Source organism: Magallana gigas, chromosome 10 (assembly GCF_963853765.1).
Source record: "Magallana gigas chromosome 10, xbMagGiga1.1, whole genome shotgun sequence".
In the NCBI taxonomy this organism is placed as follows: domain Eukaryota; kingdom Metazoa; phylum Mollusca; class Bivalvia; order Ostreida; family Ostreidae; genus Magallana; species Magallana gigas.
Window position 1 is genome coordinate 15,738,527 of NC_088862.1, and position 27,621 is coordinate 15,766,147.

Genomic DNA, 27,621 nt, shown 5'->3' on the forward strand with positions numbered 1-27,621 from the left:
GAGGAAGTTAAGAACAAAATTGTTAAATATGCAATGTAAATGTTCTTCAACACTTTTTCCTATGAATCAGAATATGCTTGTTTTATGTCATATTTATTACTTTTTACAGGAAGTTACAGACTCAAATATTCTTGTTTTCCCTGCCGGAACGATTGCAGATCAAATTCAAATTGTACTTTTGGAAAAGAATGATGTTTCACAAGGCTACCAACTTCAAATAGACCTTCGAGCTTGCTTTGAAACCGGTAAGAACATATATTATTATTATTATTATTATTATTATTATTATTACTATTTAAAGTGAGGAATCTTTTCCCCTCTTCTTTCCTGATTATCTCTTTTTAATGCAAATTTCAAATTTATTTAAATGAATATGAAAACAGTTTTGATTGCAACATAGTTTAACTGTACACAATATTATCACCGATATGTACTGATACTAAAGTAGTTATATTTTGTTGGGAGGATGGGGAAGGGTCAATCAAAGCGCGATAATTCATTGAATGTATATTATAACACGTATACATGAAGAAAAAAAACCCAATAACAAACTGTCAACCATCTCAAAATACCATAAAACGAAATACAAATTCAAAGCAGAGCAGCACGGACTTCTTAAAAGATAGAGATAGGATTCGGTGCAATGGATGAGTGAGCATCCTCTGCTGACCGGTCACACCCACCGTGTGCTCGTTGTCGTAATCGGGAAAAAACGGAAAAGTCCTTAGACAATTAGGTGATTAATTATGGTCTAACAATTAGTATGAAAAACTTCGGTCAGCATGCGACCCAGTGGAAGATGTATTTGCTGACAAGGTCGTTGTATCGACCATAGAACTTACGAAAAGATAACTTCAAACGAGACTGTTGATAGTCCTGTATGTCCTGATGTACCACTGTTCTTTGAATGCTATATTCAAGCTTAATATAAAACTATGATAGTAATACAAACAAGAGAACAATGCATCAATGGGAACGACAACAAATCTTTCGCTTTTTTTAACAAAACACATCAGAAATGATAAGATAAAGCTTTTGCATTTCATGAATATCCATTTACAGACAAAGTTTTGCATGTCATTGAAAAATATGTGTATTTGAATCTTTAATAAGTGTAAAATAAATTAAGGATTCTAAACCTACATTTTAAAGACGTCTCATTCGGCCATATTCTCCCTTTGAGCGAAATTCCGATGCTCTGACAAAGCGGCAGGTTAAACGTCTGGTTAATAAGGGCTCAATGCTCTTGGGAGTCCGTTTTAATCAACTCTCCTGTGCTGATACTCTGACATACTGGAAGTGAAACAGTGTTTGGACATATGTGCAAATTATCACCGTTGACAAGACCTAGTACTGCAAAAATGATTGAAAGATTTTATGTAATGTTTTCAGAAGCAATTTTTGAAAGGAAACTTTTTTTTTATAAATACCTTGAAATTAGTCAGATTTTAATTGGAACGAACAGTTTATTTATTTTTTATCGTCATACATGTATATAATTTTACGCCAAAGAATAATATTGCTTCGATTATATTGTCAAGAAATTAACCGATTACTGATATATAATGCATTGTTGAGTTGGATGGCGTTAACTCTACCTTTAATAATTACACAATTCATATAAGGTTTTCCGTCTATAGCTTGGAACGCTTGTCGAAAAAGCTCGATAATTCACATACCAAAATCATGTGCCTTGTTAATTATATACAGCTTAGAAACTACTTTTCAGGCAAAATTACATATCATTGATTTTAAAATAGATAATACTTAATGAAATCAACTCCCTCCCCTTCAGTACTTTAAATACTCTGTATTTATCTCCATTAAAAGAAAACCTTTATATGAAAATATAGAAAAATAATTAATATGATAAAATATAAGATTTTTTTCTTGAGTTAATAATAATTCAAATCTAATAATATCTTTAAATTCAAGGGAAATCTAGTGGTAAATTTGCTTACCACCTCTTTAACGAGAGGCCCTTAGTATCACATTAGATATGCACAGCTTTTTACTTTTAAATCATTAGACTTTGACCCGTGTGTGCACGGGTTGACATTGCATATGATATCGGACATTTACGAAATAGATACATCGACACACCGTATTGTTGACAAGTACATAACTAAGCTAGAAGCCTACTATTAATTTCACTTCACTCTGCTTCTTTAAAATAATCTAACTTTGTCTCGGGACAGTCCATCGCCACAGTTAAAATGCCTTCCATATACCCGTAATCACATGGTAATATAACAACAAATTGCTGAATCGCTCTGAAACGATTTTGTAGAAAATTAATGAAGCTGCATTGAAAATAACAGTTAAATTATTTATATCAGACCATTTTGAGGCTGCAAATATCTTTAATCTAAAAATTTAATTCATGATTTTAATAAAAGATTCAACACTTTTTTACCAACGATTTTTACTCGCTTCGAATTTACACACCATGTTGACATTCGAAACTCTTGGGATTTTTCATATTAAATGCACTGAATTTGAGTTATCTCCTGTATTTCCTTTGATGAACAGAATATATGACAAATTTTTAATTAAATTTAATGTATTTGTCATATAGGTTCTGAATTTATCCATGCAAATGTGATATTGTGTAAACATAAACTAAAGAGCCTCCCTTGATTTAGCGTCACTGTAATGCACATGCGCAAGATTTTAAAATCCAAAAAATCCAGATGATTTCCGGATTTTTTAAAGGAATTTCTGTTGATTATTAATTAGCGAAACTTGATTGAGAAAAAATAAAAACAATTTGGTAATCTTCAAGTACCAATGATGTTTGAAATGTGTAAAACAAAATAGAGTACTCGTCCGATTTCTTGGTATTTAAGCCCAAAAATTATTGTCTATTATTTTAATATAGTAGTATAGATATGACTGATCGCCTTTTAGTGGCCAGTTATTTTATGTACATCATTAGAATTTCTGTCAATTAGAAATTATATGATGACACTTGATAAATATTGAAGTTTTGAAGGTTTCTGCATATATTTTTCAAATATTTATATTTAAATGAATATATCAAGACACAAATACAAAAAAGCTGCTCAGATGCAAATATCTTCAATAAAATGGATTTATTTGTTATCGTTATATTTTCAAAAATTAAAGCGAGCAAACAATACAGTTATAAATATACTTTCTTCATCAGTAAACCTCAGTTGACGATCTAACACTCAAAAATTAATTTTTTATGTCTTACATGTTTTTTTTAAACTTTTTCAAACTCTTGAAAAATTTTTTTTAGCTGAACAGAAAACACAAATATCCTTTTTAAATAATTAACGCTACTGCTTTTATTTTTCTCAAAATTTAAAAAAAAAATGTATATCTTCTATGAAAAAAAATATGAAGATTCTTAACGTTTATTACTGACTTTTTATTGTCTTGGCAATTCTATGTGAGTATTTTCTCTTTTTTGAAATTCATTAACATATTATTACTCAATATATATACAGGTATAAACCCTTTACTTATACTTGTCTTCATTTTTATTTCAACAATAGGGTTAATTTCGCTTGTAATTTGAAACTTCAAAGATTCGACATTTAGATAGATTGAGTTATCAAAAGAACGCATAATCCACATCAATTTATTTGGACAATTTTATAAATATGGTCATTTTTTCACTGATTGTGGATAAAATATTTCATACATGGTCAACAAAACAGCTTTTTTATTTTAAATATTCTATGTGATTAAGTAAACAAAAATGCTTAAAAATATGTGTGTGTTCTGCAGAAACATTTACAATGTCATGTAAGAAAGCATTAGCTTTAGAAGACTTGTTATGAATAAAGCTGCAATAATCAGTTTAAAAATAAGAAAATACATGTACCCAATGACGTCACTAAAACTGTTCTTCGGTTCATAAAGTTAATGGCTAGAAATTCTCCAAAAATATAGCAAATAGGTAAATAATTGTGTTTACTTTAAAAAAAAACCAAGAATTTGCTATCGGCAAACGTGTAAAGTTTCTAGCAAACATCCCCATTAAATCTAATTGATAGTAGTAATCTGGTTGTAATGTAAAGAAATACATTTGCAAGAGAAATTATTCCTCAACCACCAGGCATATGATAACATTATTTAATCGATCGAAACAACACCTACACATCATTTTGATCTTAGAAATAATTTTGATTATTATAAATGTTTATATCAAGTAAAATTCAAAAGTAGTAATGTTTCGAGACTTATTTAAAAACCCTGAAACTTAATGGTAAAATTTGTTAGAAGGTCTCGATTATATTAAATGTTAAAAAGCAAAACACCACCAGACTGTCCAGTCGTTTTTTAATCTTTTATTAGTGATATCAAACTTGTTGTTGAGATCCATTGCGATTGTTTTCATTGAGCGAACTTCAATTATGAATATTCTTCAGCTTTTTAAGTTTAACACGGCATCAATTTGTATGATAAAAATGCATGTGTCTATATTAAGAGCAGACATCTAAAAGAGGATTATTTAAAACGTTCTATCTACACACATTATCTGACATTTGTTGCGCGGGGATGTTAAGGAAATATGGGCAATTTAGCGTTTTATTTTAACTGATATATTCAAAATCGTGAGATTAATTAATTGTTTTGATTAAAAAAAAGTAATATCCATTGAAAGAGATATCAATGCATCCAAATCGGGTAGTACATCACTGCTACATCGTTGCAGTATCACGTGACAGCTTAAAAATGAGCATGTATATTCCTTAATATAAAATGATAAAGAACACTACCTATTGGTTTCCACAAACCAATAAACATATCAAGTGAAGCCAAAACATCTCAGTTTTATCAAAACCGCTGCTAGAATCCTTTATACTCCATAACTAAATAATTAATTAAGAAACCTTCCCAACTTTTCTTCAGTTTGCACGGAAAACGGTACGTTGCATCAACACAACACATAACACAGGATTCTAGCAGCACTTTCAATTTAAGCATTGATCAAACTATCAATACATGTAAAATTTGAAGTTCCATACATACGGGATAGTGTTGTTCTAGTCGGGTTTTTTTTATCATAACAACGACAGATGAAAACCTGGCCGAGAAATGAAAGCAAAATAACATACGTTTGTGCCTATTTTTTTTTTTCAGTTATTAATATATCACACCAAAATACTTTATTAGAGTTCTTAACAATGCTTTCCGATCAAATCTACACGGCATTCAACTTTCAGTCATAACGTCGTCAATGTGTAAATCTACGTTATACAATATAATTTGTGAAAAAAGGTCTCCAGTATTTTTTATTTGGTTTTTTATTTTGTCTACGTTTCCATGCTTAGATATTTGAATATGTACATAATAACTAAGATTGGTGATTTCACGAAATTGCATGTAACAAAGATTACATAAGCTTCCTTAACACCCCCGCGTGATCACTTTTGTTATTAATAAGTGTAAAGTAGACATGAAGCTGAACGATGTAATCAATGATGTAATTTGGCGGGTAATTGGTCGTAGTTAATCTTGAAAGAAATTAATAATTCAAAGATTTTCTTCTATATTCTGATTTATATATAATCCGAATCTTACCATTCTTGTCTGCCGTCTCTATTTTAGTTCATTAACATAAAAGACAATTTGTCGCAAATGCCCTATGTTTATTTTGATACTAATAATCTGTTAATGGATCAAAAAGGATTGCAATTGACCAAATGGTAGTTCTGCAATACATTGGCATCCCTAGAGATATTGTTTAAATGTTCACCTTTTACAGTGGTAAAATACATATCATTTTTCATAGCAAAGGACATGTTGACACACAAACCCATGATAAACTAAATGTCAAATTATCACATGAATCCCTCATACTTTATATATCATTAGAAAAAATGTACTTTTGAAAAATTGCTATCTTCAAAAGTCAATGAGTCAATCAAGAAGAGAAAAAAAAGCAGAATTAGGCGTTTAGCCTATACATGAATTCTGAATTTATTTTCCGCTTAGAAGCCAAGCAAGCGCATAGGAAAGTAAATACTGCAGCGTGACATATATAATGAACAAACAAACTCTCAATGACATTTAATTCCTTATTAATTAAAATCCGAGTTTCTCACTACGATCATCAATAACTTCAAATTTAGATTCTTTTCTCAGTGTAGCAATGTAACTATTAATAACAGAAATTGCAATCATGTGCCCCTCAAATCACTGACCAAACAAATGTTATAATTCCGAAAGAGTTTTAATGGCTTGTACACTGATAGGTGGTGACTAAAGAAATTACAATATTTGTTCTCATTTCCGTTCTTATGATAAAAAGGTAAAACATATTCATTGACTTATCGTCTCACTTTATTCAGAACAAGAGTTTAAACACGCAATCGATATATGCTTTGTGTCCTATTTTATTTAAAACATAACATATTGGATGAGAAATATGCTGTGTTTCCATAATCTTAAAAACATGTAAAAAAAATAATAATAATTTGGTATCAATTATTAAATGAAAAGGGTGAGTTAAGTTTGTACAAACAAATTTATGTTAGAGAGTAATAAAAAACTTATCGAAAATCTTCCGCAGGTACAACTAGTGTCCAACCACAAACAACACCCATATCAACAGGCGTTATTTCAACAACGCCCTCAGTGACGAATACACCTAGCCAACAAACACCCTCAGTAACACCAACACCTAGTGGCCCAACACCCAGTGGACCAACACCATCAGTAACAACAACACCTAGTGGACCAACGCCATCAGTTACACCAACACCTAGCGGGCCAACACCATCAGTAACACCAACACCTAGTGGCCCAACACCAAGCGGACCAACACCATCAGTAACACCAACACCTAGTGGCCCAACACCCAGTGGACCAACGCCTTCAGTAACACCAACACCATCAGTTACACCAACACCAAGCGGACCTACACCATCAGTTACACCAACACCTAGTGCCCCGACCCCCAGTGGACCAACACCCAGTGGACCAACACCATCAGTTACACCAACACCTAGTGGCCCAACACCCAGTGCACCAACGCCATCAGTTACACCAACACCTAGCGGACCAACACCATCAGTAACACCAACACCTAGTGGCCCAACACCCAGTGGACCAACGCCTTCAGTAACACCAACACCTAGCGGACCAACACCATCAGTTACACCAACACCTAGTGGCCCAACACCCAGTGGACCAACGCCATCAGTTACACCAACACCCAGTGGACCAACACCATCAGTAACACCAACACCTAGTGGCCCAACACCCAGTGGACCAACGCCTTCAGTTACACCAACACCAAGCGGACCAACACCATCAGTTACACCAACACCTAGTGGCCCAACACCAAGTGGACCAACGCCTTCAGTAACACCAACACCTAGTGGACCAACTCCATCAGTAACACCAACACCTAGTGGCCCAACACCCAGTGGACCAACGCCTTCAGTAACACCAACACCATCAGTTACACCAACACCAAGCGGACCAACACCATCAGTTACACCAACACCTAGTGGCCCAACACCAAGTGGACCAACGCCTTCAGTAACACCAACACCATCAGTTACACCAACACCAAGCGGACCTACACCATCAGTTACACCAACACCTAGTGCCCCGACCCCCAGTGGACCAACACCCAGTGGACCAACACCATCAGTTACACCAACACCTAGTGGCCCAACACCCAGTGGACCAACGCCATCAGTTACACCAACACCTAGCGGACCAACACCATCAGTAACACCAACACCTAGTGGCCCAACACCCAGTGGACCAACGCCTTCAGTTACACCAACACCTAGTGGCACAACACCCAGTGGACCAACGCCATCAGTTACACCAACACCCAGTGGACCAACACCATCAGTTACACCAACACCTAGTGGCCCAACACCAAGTGGACCAACGCCTTCAGTAACACCAACACCTAGTGGACCAACGCCATCAGTAACACCAACACCTAGTGGCCCAACACCCAGTGGACCAACGCCTTCAGTAACACCAACACCATCAGTGACACCAACACCAAGCGGACCAACACCATCAGTTACATCAACACCTAGTGCCCCGACCCCCAGTGGACCGACACCCAGTGGACCAACGCCTTCAGTTACACCAACACCTAGTGGCACAACACCCAGTGGACCAACGCCTTCAGTAACACCAACACCTAGTGGACCAACGCCATCAGTAACACCAACACCTAGTGGACCAACACCATCAGTTACACCAACACCTAGTGGCCCAACACCAAGTGGACCAACGCCTTCAGTAACACCAACACCTAGTGGACCAACGCCATCAGTAACACCAACACCTAGTGGACCAACGCCATCAGTAACACCAACACCTAGTGGACCAACACCATCAGTTACACCAACACCTAGTGGCCCAACACCAAGTGGACCAACGCCTTCAGTAACACCAACACCTAGTGGACCAACGCCTTCAGTAACACCAACACCTACTGGACCAACGCCATCAGTAACACCAACACCCAGTGGACCAACACCATCAGTTACACCAACACCTAGTGGCCCAACACCAAGTGGACCAACGCCTTCAGTAACACCAACACCTAGTGGACCAACGCCATCAGTAACACCAACACCTAGTGGCCCAACACCCAGTGGACCAACGCCTTCAGTAACACCAACACCATCAGTGACACCAACACCAAGCGGACCAACACCATCAGTTACATCAACACCTAGTGCCCCGACCCCCAGTGGACCGACACCCAGTGGACCAACGCCTTCAGTTACACCAACACCTAGTGCCCCAACACCCAGTGGACCAACGCCATCAGTTACACCAACACCTAGCGGACCGACACCATCAGTAACACCAACACCTAGTGGCCCAACACCCAGTGGACCAACGCCTTCAGTAACACCAACACCATCAGTTACACCAACACCAAGCGGACCAACACCATCAGTTACACCAACACCTAGTGGCCCAACACCAAGTGGACCAACGCCTTCAGTAACACCAACACCATCAGTTACACCAACACCTAGCGGGCCAACACCATCAGTAACACCAACACCTAGTGGACCAACACCATCGGTGACCCCAACACCCAGTGGCCCAACACCATCAGCAACACCAACTCCTAGCGGCCCAACGCCATCAGTTACACCAACACCAAGTGGACCGACCCCCAGTGGACCAACACCTAGTGGACCAACACCATCAGTGACACCAACTCCATCGGTAACACCAACACCAAGTGGCCCAACACCCAGTGGCACAACACCGTCAGTCACACCAACACCTAGTGTTCCAACACCAAGTGGACCAACACCTTCGGTCACACCAACACCTAGTGGACCGACGCCATCTGTCACACCAAGTGGATCTACACCTTCTTTGCCTCCATCAACCCCTGCAACAGCTGTATCAACTCCCCGTATTACAACGCCATCAATAGGTAAGTTTGCATGGTAGCCTAGCTAAATTTTTTACTATTTCAACATTGATATTTTCATTTATAGCATAAATGAAATAAATGCATCATAAATTTCAATTAAACTACATTAAACTAGCTACTCCATCCTCGAGCATAACTACACCTAAAATAATTACTACAACTACTATTGGATCCACTCCATCAACATCTGTCACAACTACATCAAGTGTACCAACACCGTCAGTAACACCAACACCAAGCAGTCCTACTCCGTCAGTAACACCTACACCCAGTGGACCAACACCATCGATCACAGTCACACCAAGTGTGTCTGCACCAAGTGGACCAACACCGTCAGTCACACCCACACCAAGTGGTCCTACACCATCTGTTACTCCTACACCAAGTGGACCAACACCGTCGGTCACACCAACGCCAAGTGGCCCAACACCCTCAGTGACACCTACACCAAGTGTTTCTACTCCAAGTGGACCAACACCGTCAGTGACACCAACCCCGAGTGGACCAACTCCATCAGTGACACCTACACCGAGCGGTCCTACTCCTTCAGGAACACCTACTCCCAGTGGACCAACACCATCTGTTACACCAACACCTAGCGGCCCTACACCTTCTGTGACACCAACTCCAAGTGGACCAACTCCCTCAGTTACACCCACACCCAGTGGACCAACACCATCAGTCACAGTAACACCAAGTGTGTCTACACCAAGTGGACCAACACCGTCAGTCACACCCACACCAAGTGGTCCTACACCATCTGTTACTCCCACACCAAGTGGACCAACACCGTCAGTCACACCAACGCCAAGTGGCCCAACACCCTCAGTGACACCTACACCAAGCATTCCTACTCCAAGTGGACCAACACCGTCAGTGACACCAACCCCGAGTGGACCAACTCCATCAGTGACACCTACACCGAGCGGTCCTACTCCTTCAGGAACACCTACTCCCAGTGGACCAACACCATCTGTTACACCAACAACTAGCGGCCCTACACCTTCTGTGACACCAACTCCAAGTGGACCAACACCGTCAGTTACACCCACACCCAGTGGACCAACACCATCGGTCACAGTCACACCAAGTGTGTCTACACCAAGTGGACCAACACCGTCAGTCACACCCACACCAAGTGGTCCTACACCATCTGTTACTCCCACACCAAGTGGACCAACACCGTCAGTCACACCAACGCCAAGTGGCCCCACACCCTCAGTGACATCTACACCAAGCGTTCCTACTCCAAGTGGACCAACACCGTCAGTGACACCAACCCCGAGTGGACCAACTCCATCAGTGACACCTACACCGAGCGGTCCTACTCCTTCAGGAACACCTACTCCCAGTGGACCAACACCATCTGTTACACCAACACCTAGCGGCCCTACACCTTCTGTGACACCAACTCCAAGTGGACCAACTCCCTCAGTTACACCCACACCCAGTGGACCAACACCATCGGTCACAGTCACACCAAGTGTGTCTACACCAAGTGGACCAACACCGTCAGTCACACCCACACCAAGTGGTCCTACACCATCTGTTACTCCCACACCAAGTGGACCAACACCGTCAGTCACACCAACGCCAAGTGGCCCCACACCCTCAGTGACACCTACACCAAGTGTTCCTACTCCAAGTGGACCAACACCATCAGTGACACCAACCCCGAGTGGACCAACTCCATCACTGACACCTACACCGAGCGGTCCTACTCCTTCAGGAACACCTACTCCCAGTGGACCAACACCATCTATTACACCAACACCTAGCGGCCCTACACCTTCTGTGACACCAACTCCAAGTGGACCAACTCCCTCAGTTACATCCACACCAAGTGGACCAACACCATCGGTCACAGTCACACCAAGTGTGTCTACACCAAGTGGACCAACACCGTCAGTCACACCGACACCAAGCGGTCCTACACCATCTGTTACTCCCACACCAAGTGGACCAACACCGTCAGTCACACCAACGCCAAGTGGTCCAACACCCTCAGTGACACCTACACCAAGTGTTCCTACTCCAAGTGGACCGACACCGTCAGGGACACCAACCCCAAGTGGACCAACTCCATCAGTGACACCCACACCCAGTGGACCAACACCATCGGTCACAGTCACACCAAGTGTGTCTACACCAAGTGGACCAACACCGTCAGTCACACCGACACCAAGCGGTCCTACACCATCTGTTACTCCCACACCAAGTGGACCAACACCTTCAGTCACACCCACACCAAGTGGTCCTACACCATCTGTTACTCCCACACCAAGTGGACCAACACCGTCAGTCACACCAACGCCAAGTGGTCCAACACCCTCAGTGACACCTACACCAAGTGTTCCTACTCCAAGTGGACCATCACCGTCAGTGACACCAACCCCAAGTGGACCAACTACATCAGTGACACCCACACCCAGTGGACCAACACCATCGGTTACAGTCACACCAAGTGTGTCTACACCAAGTGGACCAACACCGTCAGTCACACCCACACCAAGTGGTCCTACACCATCTGTTACTCCCACACCAAGTGGACCAACACCGTCAGTCACACCAACGCCAAGTGGCCCCACACCCTCAGTGACATCTACACCAAGCGTTCCTACTCCAAGTGGACCAACACCGTCAGTGACACCAACCCCGAGTGGACCAACTCCATCAGTGACACCTACACCGAGCGGTCCTACTCCTTCAGGAACACCTACTCCCAGTGGACCAACACCATCTGTTACACCAACACCTAGCGGCCCTACACCTTCTGTGACACCAACTCCAAGTGGACCAACTCCCTCAGTTACACCCACACCCAGTGGACCAACACCATCGGTCACAGTCACACTAAGTGTGTCTACACCAAGTGGACCAACACCGTCAGTCACACCCACACCAAGTGGTCCTACACCATCTGTTACTCCCACACCAAGTGGACCAACACCGTCAGTCACACCAACGCCAAGTGGCCCAACACCCTCAGTGACACCTACACCAAGCGTTCTTACTCCAAGTGGACCAACACCTTCAGTGACACCAACCCCGAGTGGACCAACTCCATCAGTGACACCTACACCGAGCGGTCCTACTCCTTCAGGAACACCTACTCCCAGTGGACCAACACCATCTGTTACACCAACACCTAGCGGCCCTACACCTTCTGTGACACCAACTCCAAGTGGACCAACTCCCTCAGTTACACCCACACCCAGTGGACCAACACCATCGGTCACAGTCACACCAAGTGTGTCTACACCAAGTGGACCAACACCGTCAGTCACACCCACACCAAGTGGTCCTACACCATCTGTTACTCCCACACCAAGTGGACCAACACCGTCAGTCACACCAACGCCAAGTGGCCCCACACCCTCAGTGACACCTACACCAAGTGTTCCTACTCCAAGTGGACCAACACCATCAGTGACACCAACCCCGAGTGGACCAACTCCATCAGTGACACCTACACCGAGCGGTCCTACTCCTTCAGTAACACCTACTCCCAGTGGACCAACACCATCTATTACACCAACCCCTAGCGGCCCTACACCTTCTCTGACACCAACTCCAAGTGGACCAACTCCCTCAGTTACATCCACACCCAGTGGACCAACACCATCGGTCACAGTAACACCAAGTGTGTCTACACCAAGTGGACCAACACCGTCAGTCACACCCACACCAAGTGGTCCTACACCATCTGTTACTCCCACACCAAGTGGACCAACACCGTCAGTCACACCAACGCCAAGTGGTCCAACACCCTCAGTGACACCTACACCAAGTGTTCCTACTCCTAGTGGACCAACACCGTCAGTGACACCAACCCCGAGTGGACCAACTCCATCAGTTACACCCACACCCAGTGGACCAACACCATCGGTCACAGTCACACCAAGTGTGTCTACGCCAAGAGGACCAACACCGTCAGTCACACCCACACCAAGCGGTCCTACACCATCTGTTACTCCCACACCAAGTGGACCAACGCCGTCAGTCACACCAACGCCAAGTGGCCCAACACCCTCAGTGACACCTACACCAAGTGTTCCTACTCCAAGTGGACCAACACCATCAGTGACACCAACCCCGAGTGGACCAACTCCATCAGTGACACCTACACCAAGCGGCCCTACTCCTTCAGGAACACCTACTCCCAGTGGACCAACACCATCTGTTACACCAACACCAAGTGGACTTACACCTTCTTTACCTCCATCAACCCCTGCAACAGTTGTGTCAACTCCCCTTATAACAACGCCATCAATAGGTTAGCTTACGATATTACTTAATTAGACTATTTTTTAAATAATATTACATTTTCATTGCAAACAGAAATGAAATAGATGTGATACAATTTTCAATAAAAACTACATCACATTAAGTACGCTATTTTCAAGTATAATTACACCTTACATAATTACTACAACTGCTATTGGATTCACTTGAACACCATTTATCAAGAAGACGAACACCGTCTGTTACGACTTCACCAAATGGACCAGTTCTGTCAATAAAATCTACTCCAAATGGTCTTACACCCTCAGTGACACCGACACCAACTTTTTTCACTCCTTGTTGAGCAACGCCATTTGTCACATTTGCACTAAATATCCCCACACCTTCAGTAAAATCGACACCAAGTGGACCAACGCCATCTGTACCATTTACACAAAGTGGACCTGCTCCATCAGTGACACTAACAACAAGATGATCAGCACACTCACTGACATCTACATCGAGTGTTCCTATTTCAAGTAGACAAACTTCCTCAGTGTCATGTAAACCTAGTGGACCAACTCCATCAGTGACACCTAAACCTAATGGATTAACACCATCTGTTACACCAACTCCAAGTGGATCAACATCTACACCTAGTCTAATATTTCTTCATATCAAATTACCTTTATGGTGGATATAACAAAGTGTTCAGTCATCTTTTGGTTGCATTAAGAACATTTTTGGTCAACCAATTAAGTATATAACCACTATATTTAATGCTATTATGAACCAAACCAACATGCCGACATTTAATCAATAGACATTACCAAGATACACTAATGTTTTGTTGCCCCAAAGCTAGAAAACCAACACTGTTTTATTTGCATTTGCTTTACAAACCCACACGTTTTCTTATAACCATTGGTCTGCCTGACAGTTGTTTAATTGATTGCATTTTGGTCACGAAAATGACCGCTTATATATGGTAACATAATTTGTGACTCCAACTACATGCTGCTCCACCTAATGTACTATCGTCGTAAAAGAGACACAGACATCCGAGTATTTAATGCACCAAGGAAAGAGGCGCTATCTGTGACTACTTGATAACTTTATATTTTATTGATACGGTCTGTTTTACAATAATCCTGATATGCCATACGGATCGACACCGAATGGCGCCTTATTTTCTTTTGCAATAACTCGAAAAGTTTATTTAAATTAAATGTGTATATTTTGTAAATCATTAGTTCACGTATTAATACATACAGGTATTCACATTTAATATTTCACCTTTTAATCTAAGGTTTTTTTCAATATCAAGAATGTTCACACAAATGTTTTTTTTAAAAAGTGGCAATGTTTATAATTAATTCTCATTTACTTCAATACAACAACTTCTCCTCTTCAAAACATGACAAGGAGTTCTGCTGATATACCACTTGTTATGGCTTAAATTTTAAAACAGAAGAAACTTCATTATCAACTTTCTCCAGGTACGACTGCTGCAGCCGGTTTTACGCCTGCTACTATTTCATTCACTCCTTCTTCTGTCGGCGGAAATGGGCTACCGCCCCTGACAACTACATCTTCGTCTCCTTCTACAAGCACAGGTGATGATTTTACATTTGACTAGTAGTAAAAATACCCGTCGTTGACTAGTATGTTCCTAATCCTTGTGAGCTATCCATCGTCTACTACTATGTTTTCCAATTTGAAACTTCAATTTTTTCAATTTTTGTGAGTCAGTGTAAAGAAAACGCACAGAGCTCGGAGAATCGCAATAAATTACATTTTTAAAATATGTTTTAAACGTTTATGATTAGATCATTATGGAAGCGTTTGAATACAAAAAATGGATTTGTCTTTTTAATCGTTGATTGTTATTCCTTGTGATGTCATACTGAATGAATATTTTTGAAAACTTCCATGAGAGAAAAACAACACATGTTTTTATATTGCTATAGAAAACATTATATTACTGTACTGTTATTACTGTGCTCGTAAAAAAAAATCTTAATGGTCATGGCTCCTTCGAAATCTGGTTTACTGCATCCTTTCAAATATTTTTAATATATCGCCATATTTTCTCGTCTTATACATAAGGGGTGTATTCATTATTTCTGTATGTTGATTGATTTGACTAATCTGCTCTCAAAAAGAAACTTCTTTTTATTTCATTGTTTAGCAATCAATAAAAAAACTAAAATCAATATAGAAAGTACCATGAAGACAAATAGACATTTTACTTTATGTAGAAATGCGTGTCTTTTTTATTCCATTTCCACTATTGCAACAATATTTTTGATGTAATAGCAGCTAAAATAAAACCCAATTTTTACATTAAAATTATAAACCAGTTCGAATGAATATTGGATATGAAGACTTTGTCATTCGCTTTTAAACTTCCACTTTTTAATTGTGGATTTTTCCGTTCAATATGTTGACTAACAATGTTAAAATACTCATAACGTCTGATTAGTAAGAAATGCAATTATCTTCATTCATGTTCTTCTTAATATTTATATAAAATCATAACTTGTTTCTTTTAGGGTCAAGTACAACCATTATAACACCAACTATTCCAACATTAACTTTGCCAACACGTGAGTATTATCTATCTATCTATCTATCTATCTATCTATCTATCTATCTATCTGAATACCTTAATGAATGTCATGAAATCTAGATATAAAATGTTTCACTTTTCTTTCTTCACTTAGCTATAAATTTGTATTTAAGCGTCTTTATTTCAAACATTTCATTCAATTCAATAATTAGAATCATAATCGATTACATATTTTAGCATGTGTGAAGACTGTGCTAGAGTATGCCAACACTGGAAGGGACTTGTTAGTATCGCCTCCTTCAACGGAGAACTCTCTACTGAACTCTGGCGGTTCCCTTAAGACCACCCAACCGACATTACTGTACAGAATCAAGGACACCGACGCTAAGATATTCACTTTTAAGATAACTGTGAAAAATGTTAACAGTTTCACAGTTGGGGTATGGTCTGGGGAGACCGTAAAAGGCTCTCAAACAAGGGTAAGGACATCCATTATTCACATAAGAATGCTCAACCCTTTCGCAGACCGATCTAAACGTAAATACTGCGGATAATTTTATTCAACGATTTAATTTTTCCAGATATTTGTCTAAAAAGTACCATTTGCGATGGTTTTGATTTCACCTCTTTTTTATTTACTAATAGATATCTTTTATTAATATCCTTTGTCATCTAAAAAGTAAATTAAGTAAGTTCCCTTATATACGAAAAAAGTAGGAGTATATATTGTCACTATTTATCAATTATTTAAGAAAATAGATATCATGGGAATCATTTCCAGGTTATGAACACATCTTTAACGTTTGTAGTAATGCATTAACGAAATGTTTGCACTTTCTTCGCTTACAATTTTCGTAGCAAATTTTCAATTACTGTACAAATATTCGATCCATTTTCAGAATGTTCCAGATACATCGTCCTTCACTTCGTTCACTATACCATTCAATGGTACCACAGGAAATGACATCATAGTAGAACTAACTCCCGTAACTGGCCAAACTCCAGAGATTGAAGGCGTATCTATCGAAGTTTGTTATACCCCAGGTACAAATAGCTCCCATTTATTGATTCTAATTTTTCTATAGAATTGTTTAAATCGGAGTAAATTTGGGAAAGTTTGTGTTGCATTTTTATTATAGTAATCATAAAAAGCAACTCTTTTTAAGTCTCTTGATAAGCATGATAGTGTTGAACACTTTAATCACAATTTATTTTTTTTTATTTTTAATTTTGCAGTGACAACAATAGCACCTACTACAGGTAAAAATTCAAATCTAGTACTAACAAAATGAAAATCTGCATCAAATCTCAGTAAAATTCAATCAAATAAAAAAGAAAACCAAATTCTGGATTGAGTTGAAAAAAAAATCACAGATCTTTTACAGCTATCTTTATGATGGATTTTTTCAGGAACACTTTTAAATGGTTTTGATTAAGGATAGCATTATTTCATAGTTTCTTATGAAACTGAAATATATATGAAGATATATATATGAAGATAACAGAAATGCTTATACAACACTATTGTGTATCTTTCAGTGTCACCAACAACAAGTGTAACACCTCCAACAATTTCACCAACTACTAGTACTACCACACGTAAGTTGTTTAAGAGAGCATGATGATCGTGGCCATTTTTGGACTGTATCAATCTCCTTGAGAATAAGAGCTCTGTCTATTGATATAGAAAAAATATCACGTTTCAAAGTTATATATTTAGATTTTTCCACGCTTAATATAAGTATATGACTATATGTCTCTAAATTCAAAGTAGATGTGATTGGTTATTTCTTGACCACTGTACAATTGTGAAATCGATATCGATTATCGATCAATCTTTTATTGTACGGTTGTGCTCTCCGTGTATCGGTCAGGATGAACTTGAGGCATTCAAATGTATGTTGTGGAAGACTTTTAAAAAACTATCAAGTATGAATTGTTTTTGTAGCTTGTGCTGAAACTATGATCGCCGAAGGAAGTAATACAAATGCCATCAAAGTAGTCATTCCAACTCTGGTTTCACCTGCAAACGTATTTAGTGCAACTGGTGTAACTCTTACGGACGCAGTACCTACGGTAGAGTTTGTACTCCTTGATCAAGATCAGGCTGCGGCAGTTTCCATTTTGACCTTTGATACCACCAATGTATCTGGGGTCAAGGTCACATTATTCGATAAGTCGGACGCTGAGGTCAAGACAACAGAGGTTCGTAACCGTTTCCAGTTCTCAATAGTCATTGTATTATAAAAATATGATAGAAACTTAGAAGAGTTTCGATAATGATAATGATATAAATATTAATAATATCATTAATAATAATACTAATGATAATTACAGTCCAACCCTGTGAACAACAAAGTCAGTGTTGATCTAGGAGGATCCGTTGGTCAAAGAATCAAGATAGAGTTGACAAAATCAACATCTACACAAACCGCTTCCATTGCATCCTTAACAATAAAAGCATGTATTGAAATAGGTAAGAAAATACTTGTTTTGTTTTTGTTTTGTTTTTTGTTTTGTAAGTGCAGGAAAACTCTTTCAAAAATGCCTTCATGATCGAAGAGGGATGGATGACTGTGACAATTTTTAGACTAGATTTATTTCCTTGAGAAAAATAAACCTTTGCATAGAAGAATAGAAAAAATATTCGGATTTTAAAGCTAGTTTTATAAATATACATTTAAATACATATTCTTTATATTGATTGTTTTTGTATATTTGTGCGTATCATATATATCTACTAGTGTATGTACTCAATATATTTTAAAATGTTGGATATTAGTCGTGAATAAAAGTTTACACACGCACTTTTTAAATCCTTCGGAACTACTGTTGTTTTACAGTCTCAGCTACCACAGTCGTCACCCTTCCGACCACAACGTTCCCAACAACAACTCCCAAAATATGCGTCTTCAATAAGGACGTTTTCGTAAACAACTTTGGTTATGAACCCGCCGAGGTGATTGGTTACGTCAACAAGGACAACGACGACAGCGTCATTTCCGAGTCGGAGAAGATTCGTGTCGGAGATTCACTGGACGACGGTGTAATCGTGGTTATCAATGGCTGCAGCAACTGGTATGGTTTTTTTTTAATTTTCATTTCTCAAAACTTAAGTTCACTAGTTTAATGATTTTGCACATAGATATGAGATTCTCGTATTAAAAAGATGCATATGTAAAGCAACCCGAGTATCATAAATGTTAATGTTATCTGTATTTGTTTTTATCATTAATGGCTAAACTACATTGCAGTTCATGTTCGGATGGATATATTAACTGCCAGATCGGAACCTGTGAAGGTATAGGATAAAATTCTAAATTTTGATCAATTATTTTTTGCAAAGATATGACATGTAGTTTTATTACTACATAGAGGTAGTTACTAACATTACCAAATGTTATGCTACTAAATTTCGGTAGAATATGCTTCTTTAATCTCCATTCCAAGACTTTGTCTCTTATTAGAACAATTTTCACAAAAATCAGATTTTGGTGTATCAATTAAGCAGTGATGTTATTAAGAAATGATAGTAATTTATCCAACCATAGTCAAAGTTTACGCTTTGATCAGTCAGAAATGGCACCTTAGATTTTCAAGAACATTCACTCATTTATAAAAATTTTAAGAATGTACTTACCAACCATGGAGTGAATGGTCCCAGTGCTCTAAACCATGCGGAATTGGTCTCCGAGAGAGGACGAGAATTCTGACCACTACCTTAAGTCCAGACCGTTGCAAGGAAGCTGTTCGCGAGACCGAAGACTGCAACATTGAGCCATGCCCAAGTTAGTAACATTTCCGCCTTTACCTAAAATGAAGCACTGAAAAGCAATCCATTGAATTCTGTCTACAGCCAATTATACAATAATTTGTCTCAAACACATTTTATTGTAAAAATTCCCGTAGAAGATGAGCTCTGTTTAAATATACAACTAAGTCGAACTTCGTTATTTCGAACTAGATGGGGCACTGTTTAAAAACTTAACTATTCGAGTATTCGAGATATCGAGAGTAAAGTACGTAAAAAAAATAAGTATATCCATTGTATTCGGGATATCGGTGTTCGAGATATCAAAGTTCAACTGTATAGGCAAATTTTGTTGCATACGGATCTGGATTTGTTTTTTTTTTCCCATTTCTAAATTATAGTCTATGGCAATAAAAAAACCAAGCTATATCTTACAGATAGTATGTTGACCTCCTAGCTTAACAAAAACCAAGTAAAAATTTCATAGGCTTACGTTATCGTGTACTCCATTTTAGCAACAACTACACAAATCTGTGAACCATGGTCCACGTGGAGTGAATGTGCCGGTGAAAAGTGTAAAGACAAAACAAAGACCCGAAGCAGAACTTGCCCCAACGGACCGGATACAGAAGAGGAGCCATGTTTTGTTGAAGATGACTGCAAACCTGGTATGCTTTGAAATAACGTCATATTACACTTCTTTAATTCATGACAGCGATACAGGAAACACATTAAGTTAAGATTTAAAGATTGGAAGGTGGTTTTTCAGTAAGCGTAGATTTTTTAGCGTCTTTTTATGTATCTATCCATGTACATTCATTAATGTCTAAAATCTAGCTATTTTCTTGACTAACCGGGACCTGCTCTCCGCTAAAATCGCCAAATATGATAATGCTAGGTTCTCAGCAAAACACCATAACGTAGATCATGCTTATGCATCGTAACTTTGTTTCACTCTAGAATGCATTGAGCCCGAATATTTTGATAACTGCACCACGCCATCCACTCATTGCCCGTCTACTTGCCGCGCTCTGAGAAACCCCGGAAGCTGCGTGGAACCAGAGGAATGCAAACCGGTGTGTCGCTGCAAGCCTGGTTACGTCAGAGATGACAATGGAATCTGTATACCGGAAGAGGAGTGTCCTTGCTACCATAACGGCCAAGCTGTTCCTGAGGGACACGTGGTTAAGACCTCTGCTTGTGAAACATGGTCAGTGAAATTCATCTTCGTGTTTGTTTCACTTGCACTTTCAAAAAATTATATTTTTGTGGAAATTTTAAAAGTCATTATTTTTAAATTAAATCTTAAATAACGCCTACAGAACTTACATTGATCTTTTTAAGTACATTTATACAATGTGTGGCTTTTATTTTTTTTTTCAGCAAATGTGAAAACAAAGTGATGACATGTTCCGTAAATGCAAGTTGTAAGTATTTTTAGCACATAAAAACGCAGTTATAATCTACATGAAAAAATTGATCATATTTAAACTTGCATAAATTATTGTCATTGTTATGGTTTCATAAACAGTTTAAACACAGCTTGTACACAAAATGTTATTTTTTAATTGTAAATTTGAAAGGAAATCGATATTTTGCCTCACAACCCGGAGTGACTGATTAACTTGTCAATGATATATTTCAAATGCCTTTGACATTAATAAACACCTGGCTTATAAATGTATGTTGAAAACAAAAGAAAACATATATCTATAGCTTTTAATGCCGGCTTATTAATGTATGCTAAGAACATGATAACATCATAAGAAATGCTTATAACAAATAAAATGATCGGTAAAATTTCATGTTCATCTAAATCACAAGAGTGTCCGAGCTAAGGTTGACTGTATTTTCAGGTTGCGAGTATTCTGAATGGCAGCCATGGTCCGAATGTAGCACAACCTGTGGCATCGGAATGCAGAGTAGATACAGGTAAAAACTACAGATCTTGATCATCTCATGTCGTTCGTACTCGCTTGAAAATTAAGACCCGTCTTATATAAAATACTGAAATTTTGACTTTAAACATTGAGGGCAATATTAAATTCATTTAACACGGAGGGCAAAAATTGCTTTCATCTAACATGGAGGGCAATATATATGTTTTTAATCATTTGATTCTATTAACAGAGACGTCAGTAAGGGCGATAGAGCGCAATGCCCGGATGTCCACGAGACCAAGCAATGCGAGAGTACCTCAACAGAATGTGTCCAATGTATATACAATGGTAAAGCTTACGCTGCTGGCGATGTCGTCTCCACAGCTGACTGCAAGATATGGTTAGTAATTTTCTCTCTCTCTCTCTCTCTCTCTCTCTCTCTCTCTCTCTCTCTCTCTCAGTTAATTTGATAATTTTAAAAAAGCTCTCCATCATCATTGGCATAATTGACTAATTAGTTCAATGTCATTATTATCATGAAGCATTGCTATCCATCCAAATGAATCATTTCTCATCTTTTTTTTCTCTTTCCTTCTTTAGTTACTGTTACAACGGCGGAAGTGTGTCCTGTGTGGCTGATGATGCTCAGAACGGTAAGAGGCCAAAGTAAACTGTTAAAAGTAATAGGTTCGAACAAAAACTTTTTGAATCCGTAAAATATGAAATCTAAAGCTATAGTCAATAGAATATAAATAGATTGTTGGTAATAATTACTGCCTTATTTTCTCTCTGCAGTTAATGGATCATGGTCGAACTGGCAGTCATGGATCAGCTGTAGTTCCACATGCTCTGGTGGTCACAGGAAGCGAAGCAGAACATGTAACAACCCTGCACCGGTCTGCGCAGGAATGCCATGTTCCGGATCAAATGAGGAAACAGAACCTTGCAACACTGATAAATCATGTAAGTATCAGTATTCAGTAATCATCTTATTACATAATTAACAAGGGTAAGGTAAAGCTGTTTTTGGTGCTATGGAGGAGGGAACGGGGAAACCGTTGTCCGAGGGCAAAGTTCGAGGATAGCAGTAGCACATTAGTTGACAGTTATTTATCCCTACCCTTCATTTTGACAGAAAAATATTCCATTGATTTACAATGCAAATGCTTGACACATTTCAGCTAAAATGCTAAAAATTACATGATAAAATTCATGTTATTAATACTGCATAATATTAGGTAATATTATCTGTATGTTTACAATTTACAGAAAAAAAAACTTTTGTATCTCTTTAAAAAAAAATATGAAATTCCAGTGGTGATAAAGGTATCTGTTGCACTTTATTTCCAGGCTGTATCACAACATCATGGGGCGAATGGACAGAATGTACAAAGACATGCGATGGTCCAGGTCAACAGTTCAGGAACCGTAACTACGTTAACCCCGACGATTCAGCCGTCAACTGTAACGAAACACTGGTAGAGGAACGGCCGTGTGGAGAGGAACCATGCATTAGTAAGTACAAACTGTGATTATATATAGAAACTATAATTTCAGCTCCAGCTTAAGGTCAGAATCTAGTGAAGCAAAGTTACTTTCAGGTGTTTCAAGTTCCTTTACTGTTGCTTAATATCACTAGAGGGGTCAACTAAGTGGTATCTTAGCATAGCGTTATGATTAAAAAAGATCTAATGTGACCTAGCTTGTCATCCTCATTGAAATCAAAAGTAGTCAATTAGAAGTTTTTTTTTTCGGTGTCTGATAAATGTCTTGGAAATGTGTTATTGGGCTTGACACATTCTTTGAAAGTATATCAACTTGAACATAAGTTTTTGGATGAATTTTCAAATGATTTTAATTACATGCCAAAATAGGTGACATTTTCTACATATGAGAAATTATTTACATATAATTTATGAAAGGTCCTATTGAATAATAATTTACTTAATTGCATACAATGAAGGAGAACACAATAATTTAAATTCATCATGATGTTATAATGGATTCGTTATCAATTCCTCAATTAGTTCTTGACTGCCAATAACGTTTTGAGTTTGAGTCGGACTTGAACAGTTCTGTTTTATGTCTCTCTACAGCCGAGTGTGAGATTTCTCAATGGTCGGACTGGACAGAATGCGCCGTGCCATGTGGAAAGGGCAAGGTGTCCAGAGAAAGACAGATCATTGAGAGTGCTCCAGACTGCCCAACAAATCTTTTTGAAGAGAAGGACTGTGATAATGGAAACTGCAGTAAGTATTCGGCGACTGGAATTTAAGATTGACAGCTATATCCAAACATTGTAAAAAAAAAAGTGTTGGTTGAATTTATGTTCATTTACACTATATGAACATATATAGCGAATGCTTCAGCTAATATTTTGCCTTGTATCATTTCACTATGCTTATGTAATGTATAATTTTTCTCCTATTGTAGCTTGCCCAGACGGTCAAGTATGGACCAACTACTCCATGTGTCAGAGAACATGCGCCACCCGAGACAAGAATATCGACGAGGAATGCAGCAAGATCGAGCCAGGGTGCGTCTGTCCAATGGGTCTCTACATGGAGGCAAACAAATGCGTCAACATCACAGAGTGTCAGAAATGCGTCATCAACGGAACAGAATATCAGGTAAGCTTAAGGTGCATTGACCCCGTGCTAAAAAAAAGTTACTCGAGATGTTTTAATAAATTACTATTATATTCTTCTGATAAAGCGACGTCAATAGCACATATGCATTTAGTACCAACATTACTATATACATCAAATATTGAAGGAAAGTTTAAAGTTTAATGAACGTTTGATTAGAAAAATAACTACAGTATCACTGTAAGCATCAAATACAGCGAAAAAGTTTAAGTTGTAAGCTGCTAAGAAAGACAACTCTTGATTACTAAATAAACTACAATCATGTCGAATTATTACCGAGTACTGGCGATACTTTACAAATATCCACCACAATGCTTGCTGACAATGTATGTTTTATATAATTGGAAAAAAATATACCCTGTATTGTTTGCTATTACATTTAGAAACTTTCTTCAAAACTCCCCCATAGCACTTGCAATACATGAGTGGCGCAAATAAAGGAAGTTAAAATATTTAACCTATTTCGTATATTCTGTGACATGCGAAAAACAAACCCCAAGATATACGGTATTAAACAAAGATAAGGATAACATGTGTTATACCTATTGTTTCAGCCCTCTGAGCCCATACCGTCCTCTGACAGCTGTAAATACTGCGAGTGTTCGGATGGCGAGATGGTGTGCAGTAGACGTTGTGAAATACCCGTATGCCAAGAGGTGAGAACGTTTTTAGTCAGATGGCGGGCTGGTCCCTGTCTTGTTTCAGACTGTATTTAGTCTCTTTAAGCAAAAAAAAAAAAGTTCTGTATAACAATATATGAAAATATTTAAATTTGAAAGCTAAAATGTATTAACATTTTTTTTTTATCCGAAATAATAGTAAATAGCTACAGAAACAAATCAATTAAAAAAAATATTGAAGGAAGATATGAGGAATTATTTGTTGACTACCAAGCAGCCTTAATTAAAAGATTAAAAATATTTTTTTTTTGTTGCCAATTTCCTGACATAAAAATCAATCATGTAAAAATGGTAGACTTGATTTTCAAAGGCATTTTCAAGGCTGCTACAAAATAAATAACATTGAACGAAATATTTATAAATTCTGTCGTTTTCTTTAAATAGGGCGAGGAACTTTCCTACGAAGGCATTACTGATATTTGTTGTCCTAAGTGCCAACCCAAACCAAGTAAGTAATATATAGTCTCTTAATTATTTTACATTATCGGAAGAACCAATGAAATCAAATTGGCGGTCAAACTTTGTGGGTTGCCATTTTTGTAAATTGTCGTTTTATTTTGTTTGAGCGTGCTTCTGTGAACTGACTTATCTATCTGTAAAATAAAACGGGAACAAATTGTTGAAAACGTAAATTTATGGGTACGGGGTACCAACGAAATCTAGGTAAAATTACGCTACCAATTATACTAATGATTCCACATTATATATACATCCAAACAGCTATAATGTCGATATTATTCTGCTAGTTGTGAATCAAACGTTGTTTGAGATATTTCCTGATGCCAATTACTTAATGATATTAATTTTATGTTTTTTGCCTTCTATTGTCTGTCGTCTCTGTCTGTAATGATATAAAGTTGATTTCCTACTGTTTAACATAACGTTGTCTTTTTGTGCCTTGTAGCCACATGTACCCTCCACACAGAAAAGCGCGTCATCAATGACTCAGTAACAGGCTGTGTATCTGTCGGTGAAGTCGAGTACACCTTCTGCTCTGGTTCTTGCGGAGATTCGAACTACATGCCTCTGATCGTGCCCAGCGGTTCCACCGAAGAAGGCTTCGCCAAGACCTGTAAATGTTGCACCGGCGAGTCCTCATCTGAGAGGGTCATCAGCGTAAGATGTGGTCCTCAGCAGACTCTACAACAGGCCAAGATCAAGATCATAGATAGCTGCTCCTGTGATATATGCAGCATGACAGGTATGTAATATGGATATGTAATAAGGAGCTAGATTAGAAGAGAGCAATATGTAATATGGATATGTTATATGTAATATGGATATGTATTAAGAAGTTAAGGTGTTGGATTAGAAGAAAGCAATATATAATATGGATATGTAATATGGAATAAGATCAAGATGGAGGTAAAGTTGTCGACCGGGGCAATTTTACATGATGCCATTTTTTCCCATTTAGTCGAATGTTAGGTGCAAAGTCATTGAATTGCAGAGATATATTGTTATACGTGCCATATGATTACATCTTGGTAATCATTCAGTCACTTTTCAATGGACTGGCGTTCAGCGTTTTTTTTTCCTGAGAATTGCTTGATTTTTTTGTTAAAAAAGACATGGTTTATTCTCATGAAATATTAATCAGAAAACTCAAATATCCTCTCTAAACCAGCAATTAAGCTTGTTTGGCAATGAATGTATTATGAACATATTATGAATATGTAAAGATGTATCGAACTATTCAATGAGGGAGTTGGAATTAAAGGAGAATTTGGACTTTGCTTACTTTGAGATATGTTTAAAGTTTGTTAACGTGGTCAATAATTGGGGGTAGGCTTAATTCGTATCTTTTATGCAGCTTTTTGAGAGTAACTGTTAAAAGAGTTACTCATATTAATTTCAATATTTCTCTTTGGTACCTTATCTGTTTACCTTATTCATATGTATCTGCTTATTTTATCTAAGTATTTTTTTCCATAATTTTGCAGTGACTGAAGCTAACAAGGCAAATGCCGCGCCAACCAGAAGATAGGACATAGTGATGATAGGACATTGAACAAATTTAGTGATTTACCCCCAAAAGACTACACCAATGTATTGTAAAATCTGTTTACATATCAACATATTGATATATTGTTTATTATTGAATCACTGTTTAATAAAAGAATTGCAATTGTATTCTATTGGGTTTTTTTTTTTTTTGGTTTGTTGCAAAAAACGATTGTTAAACAAAATCCCCAGGACTTACCAAATTATACATATATAAGAGTTCTGATACATGTATATTAGTTATGCATCAAAATACGAGATAAGTAAAATGGTCAAATGAACATTGCATGATTGAATACTAGTAATAATAAGAGCTAGAGATTGGAGTTATTTCATCCATGGTTTGTAAAATCCCAAAAGGGTGAGATAACTGTTATTGGGAGTTGATTTTAATCAACTCTCCTATGCACTTACTCGGGCAAACCGAAAGTGAAACAGTGTTTG

The 27,621-nt window shown here is 38.2% G+C and overlaps 1 protein-coding gene across 6 annotated transcripts in view; it reads left to right on the plus strand.

Moving 5' to 3' along the window:
- Positions 1-27,306, plus strand: part of LOC105326793 (mucin-17) — a 48,016-nt gene extending 20,710 nt beyond the window's left edge. For 3 of the 6 annotated variants that reach the window (XM_066073313.1, XM_066073316.1, XM_066073317.1), the window contains 28 exons: positions 110-245; positions 6,551-9,418; positions 9,534-13,694; positions 15,142-15,258; positions 16,198-16,251; positions 16,452-16,693; positions 17,114-17,258; positions 17,451-17,474; positions 17,754-17,813; positions 18,163-18,419; positions 18,552-18,690; positions 19,058-19,292; positions 19,469-19,515; positions 19,844-20,002; positions 20,481-20,633; positions 20,926-21,175; positions 21,349-21,392; positions 21,822-21,897; positions 22,096-22,245; positions 22,446-22,498; positions 22,641-22,808; positions 23,196-23,360; positions 23,942-24,094; positions 24,279-24,475; positions 25,048-25,149; positions 25,558-25,621; positions 26,078-26,374; positions 27,117-27,306. In XM_066073313.1, the coding sequence (XP_065929385.1) occupies positions 110-245; positions 6,551-9,418; positions 9,534-13,694; positions 15,142-15,258; positions 16,198-16,251; positions 16,452-16,693; positions 17,114-17,258; positions 17,451-17,474; positions 17,754-17,813; positions 18,163-18,419; positions 18,552-18,690; positions 19,058-19,292; positions 19,469-19,515; positions 19,844-20,002; positions 20,481-20,633; positions 20,926-21,175; positions 21,349-21,392; positions 21,822-21,897; positions 22,096-22,245; positions 22,446-22,498; positions 22,641-22,808; positions 23,196-23,360; positions 23,942-24,094; positions 24,279-24,475; positions 25,048-25,149; positions 25,558-25,621; positions 26,078-26,374; positions 27,117-27,160 (10,560 nt within the window). In that variant the 3' untranslated portion in view covers positions 27,161-27,306. The remainder of the gene's footprint in view (positions 1-109; positions 246-6,550; positions 9,419-9,533; positions 13,695-15,141; positions 15,259-16,197; positions 16,252-16,451; positions 16,694-17,113; positions 17,259-17,450; positions 17,475-17,753; positions 17,814-18,162; positions 18,420-18,551; positions 18,691-19,057; positions 19,293-19,468; positions 19,516-19,843; positions 20,003-20,480; positions 20,634-20,925; positions 21,176-21,348; positions 21,393-21,821; positions 21,898-22,095; positions 22,246-22,445; positions 22,499-22,640; positions 22,809-23,195; positions 23,361-23,941; positions 24,095-24,278; positions 24,476-25,047; positions 25,150-25,557; positions 25,622-26,077; positions 26,375-27,116) is intronic. The other 3 variants (XM_066073314.1, XM_066073318.1, XM_066073319.1) reach the window with 3 other exon arrangements.
- Positions 27,307-27,621: the final 315 nt, after the last annotated feature.